This window comes from Sus scrofa, chromosome 15 (assembly GCF_000003025.6).
Source record: "Sus scrofa isolate TJ Tabasco breed Duroc chromosome 15, Sscrofa11.1, whole genome shotgun sequence".
In the NCBI taxonomy this organism is placed as follows: domain Eukaryota; kingdom Metazoa; phylum Chordata; class Mammalia; order Artiodactyla; family Suidae; genus Sus; species Sus scrofa.
In genome coordinates, this window is record NC_010457.5 from 76007193 (window position 1) to 76014387 (window position 7195).

The 7195-nt window shown below is 38.7% G+C and overlaps 1 protein-coding gene across 4 annotated transcripts; it reads left to right on the top strand.

Annotated features, from left to right (window-relative positions):
• PHOSPHO2 (phosphatase, orphan 2) lies at nt 13–6828 on the top strand. Of its 4 annotated transcripts, none has more exons than XM_021074515.1 (4): nt 13–319; nt 1453–1486; nt 2415–2758; nt 6060–6828. In XM_021074515.1, the coding sequence occupies exon 4, from the start codon at nt 6086–6088 to the stop codon at nt 6809–6811; it is 726 nt and encodes a 241-aa protein (XP_020930174.1). In that variant the 5' UTR covers nt 13–319; nt 1453–1486; nt 2415–2758; nt 6060–6085; the 3' UTR covers nt 6812–6828. The 4 variants fall into 4 exon arrangements, with proteins under 4 accessions (XP_020930174.1, XP_013839696.1, XP_005671966.1 ...); XM_013984242.2 differs by having other exon boundaries at nt 13–308; XM_005671909.3 differs by lacking the exon at nt 2415–2758 and having other exon boundaries at nt 14–319.

Here is a 7195-nt window from a genome sequence, read left to right on the forward strand (position 1 = left end):
TGGAAGGAAAGCGCCGCAATCAACCGGGGCGGGATGGAGGCGCGGGTGGCTGAAGAAGGGAGGCTGCGCCTGCGCGGCAGTCAAATCCAGGCGTGCGAGTGGAGCAGCCGGAGCTGGCGGGCAAGGGAGCCAGCCTGAAGGCAGGATCAGCGGGAGCGGCTCCGAGGGCAGAACAGTTGCTTTTCCCTGGCCTGGGTCAGTGAGGAGCCCTGGGGACTCCGCCTGCCCCGGCGTGGTGCTCCCATCGGCATCCGACGTGCGCCTCACGGGAAAGGACACCAGACTAGGTCCCTGCCCCTACCTTCCAGGTACCCGGCAGGTGTGTGGGAGAGCGAGGCCTTCTCGGGGGTGGAAGGTGAAGGGCAATCCCTCCTCTCAACTGTAGAAACCCAGGCATTAATTGACAGAAAATCAGTTTTAAGTACTCTGTTTTTAGAGATATGATCTGGGCTAGATAGGGTTTAGTTTGTTGTTGTTGTTGTTTGGGAGGTTTTTTGTTTTTGTTTTTCGTCTTTTTAGGGCCGTACCCGCGGCTATGGAAGTTCCCAGGCTAGGGGTCTAATCCGAGCTGCAGCTGCCGGCCTACACCACAGCCACAGAAACTCCCGGCCACATTTGTGACCTACAGCACAATCACGGAAAGGCCAGATCCTTTAACCCACTGAGCAAGGCCGGGGATCGAACATGCGTCCTGGTGGATACTAGTCGGGTTCATTAGTGTTGAGCCAAGAGGGGAACTTCCTATTTGTTTGTTTTTTTAAGGAATGTTAAAACTTAGATGTTGTTCCAGAATATTTGTTAGGACTATTTATTTATTTATTTATTTATTTATTTATTTATTTATTTATCTTTTTGCCATTTCTAGGGCCGCTCCTACGGCATATGGATGTTCCCAGGCTAGGGGTTGAATCGGAGCTGTAGCCGCCGGCCTACGCCACAGCCAAAGCAACTCGGGATCCGAGCTTCGTCTGCAACCTACACCACAGCTCAGGGCAATGCCGGATCCTTAACCCACTGAGCAAAGCCAGGGATGAACCAACAACCTCATGGTTCCTAGTCAGATTCGTTAACCAGTGAGCCACAATGGGAACTCCTGTTAGGACCTTTAAGATATTTTTAATTGCTTGATAAATACAATATAGTAAATTGAATGTGTTGTGGGGAGGGGAGGGGAGGAGTCAATCACCCTCTAAGGATGCAGAAACCTGTTAAGAGTGGATACGGGCTTGGTTTCACAAGATGCTTTTCTAGCACATATAAGTACAAATGATTTCATTACAAGGTAGTTGGCTATGACACTACACATTAGGCATCAAATTGAAATTGCTCAAAATAAAGAGAGGTAAGATCTTTAATCAGTGGAGTTCTTTTTTTTTTTTTTTTTTTTTTTTTGGCTTTTTGCCATTTTTAATCAGTGGAGTTCTAACACATAGTTGTACTGTTTTTCTTTAGGTTTTCTACCAGATGTTCCATTGTAATAATGCTGGTAAGTATGAGAGTATTAAAAAAAATTGTTGGCAGAAATTAGTTTTTTCACATACAACATTGGTGGGTTTTTTGCAATCATAGTTTTAAAAATATCAAGAACTAGGAAAAGTCAGAGCTGGGTTTTTTGCCGTCATAGTTTTAAAAATAATCAAGAACTAGGAAAAGTCAGAGTTTTACCCTACTTGAATGCTAAACTTAGTCTGCCACAGTTTTGTAAAAGATGCAGACCCCCTAGATCAGTGAGGGCTTTCCTTACCTTCTGAAATGGGCTCCACTAAGTAAAAAAAAAAAAAACTAAAAAAACCACACATAGGCTATTGTTAAACTGTGGAAACACTGCAGACATACAAAATATTTACTTCATGCTTTTGAAGAAAACAGTTAATTTTTTGGGGTATTTTAATGAGTTAGTTTCAAAACAGATTCTCTAAATCTTTCTGCATATCCTTAATTTTTGGAGACATTTTTATTTCAAGTACAGCACTAAACTTTGAAAGTTTATTGACAACAGAATGTGGTATTTGTCAGTTATTTAACAAGTAAAAAGGAAAATTGGAATCTGGAAATCTCAACACAATCAGCCTAACGCTTGTGATTTTATCCACTGGGTAAGAACTTACATTCATATTACATTTCCTGTTTTGTATTTAAGATTTTTGCTCAAACATAACTTTATTTCTCCCATTGACAAAAGGTGCTTTTCTTAGGTAAGAGAAAACATAATTTAAAAACATAAATTTTAAAATATCTTAAACACCTTTATTAATTTTAGGAATTAAGAAGTCTTTATTCCTTTGCTTCAAAGCAGAAGACTTTTTCCCCTGCATATAGAATAGGAGTCATGTTGATGAGAAGCTGGCTGGTGTTTAAAACTGAAGATTGTCGTGACTGTTTTTGTTTTTGTTTTGTCTTTTTGCTTTTTCTAGGGCCGACTGTCGTGACTGTTTTTGTTTTTGTTTTGTCTTTTTGCTTTTTCTAGGGCCGCCCCCGCGGCATATGGAGGTTCTCAGGCTAGGGGTCTAATTGGAGCTGTAGCCACTGGCCTATGCCAAAGCCACAGCAACGCGGGATCTGAGCCACGTCTGCAACCTACACCACAGCTCACGGCAACGCCGGATCCTTAACCCACTGAGCAAGGCCAGGGATCGAACCTGCAACCTCATGGTTCCTAGTCAGATTCATTAACCACTGCACCACGACAGGAAGTCCTATTGTGACTGTTTAACCTGAGCTCAAAGTAGGATTAATTGTCTTGGAAATACTAAAGTGGGTGAGTATTTTAAATAAAGGTTTATGTTGAGTGATGGGGAAAAAAAAAAAAGAAAAAGATCTGAATTAAGAAAAGCACCCTTTTAGATAGAAATTAATAGTCAGCAGTGGATCTAAGTTAACATAATTGGAACTTTGTTAACTTCAGGCTTATAATACATCTTATTCAGAGTTAATAGTGCAGGAATTTTAGTAACTTGTGGCTAATTAAAACTAAGTTTGAATCAGTTTTCAACTAATAATGAGTTACATTTGAAAAATTTTTTAAATTACGTATAAATTTAGAATTCCTAAAAAACATTTTAACTTAAAGTGTGCCTAGGTGCGGTACTAACATGATTTTCAGCCGTGCTTCATTGCTATTTATTACATTGTTTCAATGGGAAAGTGAATTCTGCACTTAAATCTCTGGGAGCCAGTCAGAGACACCTACCTGAATTAGATTTAGAGATACAAGGATCCAGAGTGTCAGAATATTCTATACCATCTAAATGTCCTCTGGATTATTCTTCAGATACTCTAAATTGAGAGAAAAAATACCTAACTCTTGTGTGAGTTGTGAGCTCTATTCTGTTTCTCCTTTTGGATATCTATTGTTGTAAACCAGAGAATACACATAGGTAAATGTCATGTTTTCTTTCTTTCTTTTCTTTTTATGGCCACACCTGTAGTATATGGAAGTTCCCAGACTAGGGGTTGAATCAGAGCTGCAGCTGCCAGCCTACACCACAGCTTGCATCAAAGCCAGGGATTGAACCCACATCCTCACAGATAGTGTGTCAGGTTCTTATTGCCACTGAACCACAATGGGGACTCATTGTTTTTTTATTTGTAATTGATCTCCTTTTTCTTTTCTCTTCTTTTTTGGGGGGACAGGGTCTTTTTGGGGCTGAAGCTGTGGCATATGAAAGTTCTCAGGCTAGTGGTCCAGTCAGAGCTGCAGCTGCCAGGCCTACACCACAGCCACAGCAATGCAGGATCCAAGCTATATCTGTGACCTACATCACAGCTTGGGGCAACGCCATATCCTTGACACAGATCCTTAACTGAGCAAGGCCAGGAGTCGAACCTGCATCCTCATGGATACCAGTTGGGTTTGTTACTGCTGAGCCATGATGAGAACTCCCAGTCTCTTCTTTTCCTTATTGCTGGGGTTCTTCACTTATCATTTTAGGATTTATTAAAACCAAAGTAGACGACAGTTATGATATTATGGCTAATGTGTACTTTGAGACTAATGAGTGTTTTAATGTAATTAAACATCTTTTTGTCAAAATGACCTAGTTATTATTTTACTTTTAAACTGATTGATATTCTTTTTTTTCTTTTTTTTTTTTTTTTTTTTTTTTTTGTCGTTTGTCTTTTTTGGGTGGGAGGTGCACCTGAGGCATATGGAGGTTCCAGGCTAGGGGTTGAATAATAGCTGTAGCTGCTGGCCTACACCACAGCCACAGAAATGCCAGATCCAAGCCGAGTCTGTGACCTATATCACAGCTTACGGCAATGCCGGATCCTTAAACCACTAAGTGAGGCCAGGGATCAAACCTGTGTCCTCATAGATGCTAGTCAGATTTGTTTCTACTGAGCCGCAACCAGAACTCTGATGAATATTCATCAAATATTCTATTTCTCAGGCTCTAGAGTGTATTACTTTGGAGTGGGGCAAACCTGAGTTCAGATTCCAGCTGTGTCATTTAACTAATAATTAACCAACTTAACTAATACTTAAGCTCTGGTTTACATACCTTTAAGGTGAAGATAATAATTCCTATTAAAAGGTTTATGACAGTTAAATGAGATGATGATATTATAAGGTTCTTAGTCCAGGGTCTGGCATATAGTGTTATCTCTAAAAATATCAGTTCTCTCTCTTTTTTTTTCTTTTTCTTTCTTTCTTTTTTTTTCAATGGTCACACCCACGACACATGGAAGTTCTTAGGCCAGGGACTGAATCCAAGCTGCAGCTCTGGCAGCATCAGATCCTTTAATGCACTGCACTGGGCCAGGGATCAAATCATTGCCTTCACGGCAACCCAAACTGCAACAGTCAGATTCTTAACCCACTGTGCCACAGTGGGAACGCCTTAAAAATTTTTTTTGTTTGACAGACACTAATTATAGCTTTTCCTTGGTATTCTGTATAACCTTTTTTATGTGATAATTTTCATCCATACCATCCGTTGACCAGTTTATTTTGTCCTTTTCTCTTGAGATTTATAATTAATGAGCTTCATTATCTTTTAATGAAAACAGAGACTTGAATAAATGCCATATCAAAAGCAATGTGATTATTCACATGTATTCAGAATATTTGGCGCTCCAGAGCTAAACTATCTAGAGAAAATATAAATAAATGTGAAAATTGTTAACAGAAGTCACTTTTGGTCTGGAAGAATTTAACTGACCTCCAGTTTAAGTAATTTGTTTAGAATTCAAGTATAGCATCAAGCAACCATTTAGTTATAATACTGGCATTGATGATTTCAAGCTAATTTTAAATTTGCTCAGAGTTTTGGTTGGTTCACAGAGAGTCTTTATTGTATATGACCTATTATTTAGTATGAGAATTACAATGATTTTTTTTTTTTTTTTTTTTTTTTTTTTGTCTTTTTGCCTTTTCTAGGGCTGCGCCCGAGGCATATGGAGGTTCCCAGGCTAGGGGTCTATTTGGAGCTGTAGCCTCCAGCCTACGCCATAGCCACAGCAACTCGGGATCCGAGCCGCATCTACAACCTACATCACAGCTCAGGGCAACACCAGATCCTTAACCCACTGAGCAAGGCCAGGGATCACACCCGCAATCCATGGTTTCTACTTGAATTCGTTAACCACTGCTCCCCAACGGGAACTCCGAGAATTACTATAAATATTTTAAACTAATAAGTTTGATTGATAATTTAAAGACAATAAGAATGACTAGCCTACCTTTTTTTCTGTCTTATTTTATGCCTTTCCTAAATTAAAATGTAAGGGATTCATTGCTCCGTTACTTCTCTCATTGGATTGCTCTATATTTTAATTCTGAATGCTCAAAGAGTCACCCCCAACAGAAACACAACAATGCTCTGAGTGTCCTTTTTAGATATTCTGTTTTCCATTCATTTAACATACTCAAATGTGAACTTTGCTTCTTAGGAAAAAGTGGTCTTAAATGGTGATTTTAAAATGCTTAATCATTTTAACTTGTTTATATTCACCCTTTGTTTTAGCAGATTATTAACAGCAATGTTTGTAAAATAGATATTATAGCTAGATATGTAAAACAAGAGTATGTTTACAGATTAAAATTTCTTCTTTTCCAGGGTAGCCCAAATCCGTTTCTGGAACCATGAAAATTTTGTTGGTTTTTGACTTTGACAATACAATCATAGATGACAATAGTGACACCTGGATTATACAGTGTGCTCCAGAGAAAAAGCTTCCTATTGAACTACGGGATTCTTATAAAAAAGGATTTTGGACAGAATTTATGGGTAGAGTCTTTAAGTATTTGGGAGATGAAGGTGTAAGAGAAGACGAAATGAAAAGAGCAATGATGTCAATGCCTTTCACTCCAGGGATGCTGGAACTTTTAAACTTTATAAGAAAGAACAAGGATAAATTTGACTGCATCATTATTTCAGATTCAAATTCTGTCTTCATAGAGTGGGTTTTAGAAGCTACCAGTTTTTATGATGTGTTTGATGAAGTATTTACAAATCCAGCAGCTTTTAATAGCAGTGGTCATCTCACTGTGGAAAATTATCATGCTCATTCTTGCAGTAGGTGCCCTCAAAATCTTTGCAAAAATGTAGTTTTGGTAGAATTTGTAGGTAAACAGTTAAAACAAGGAGTGAATTATGCACATATTGTTTATATAGGTGATGGCGGGAACGATGTCTGTCCAGTAACCTTTTTAAAGAAGAATGATGTTGCCATGCCACGGAAAGGATATACTTTACAGAAAACTCTTTCTAGGATGTCTCAAAATCTTGAGCCTATGGAATCTTCTGTTGTGTCTTGGTCTTCAGGCATTGAAATAATTTCTCATTTACAATTTCTAATAAAAGAGTAATATGCCAACAGTTGAAATGTGTGTCAGTTAAAATTAGATACAGCAGCATAAAACTAAAACTCCAAATAAGGGTGGCTTTTAAAAAAAGAAAAAAGTTTCCCCTTTCACTTAAAAGAATTGTAGAGTTAAGTCTCTCAAGTTTCTGTGTTACTCTTCCAACCTCAGAACTTGGCTTCCAACTCATGATCCAAGATTCCTATTCAAGTTCCTATCAACATTCTGGCCAGCAAGGAGAACCATGAGAGAAAAGGTTGCACCTTCATTTAAATTTCATTGGCCAAACTTGGTCACAGTGCTCCTACCTAACTGCAAAGAAGAATGGAAAGTATAGCTTTTGTTCCAGATAGTCATATGCCTGGGAAAAAATGGAAAAAAAGAGAAGTA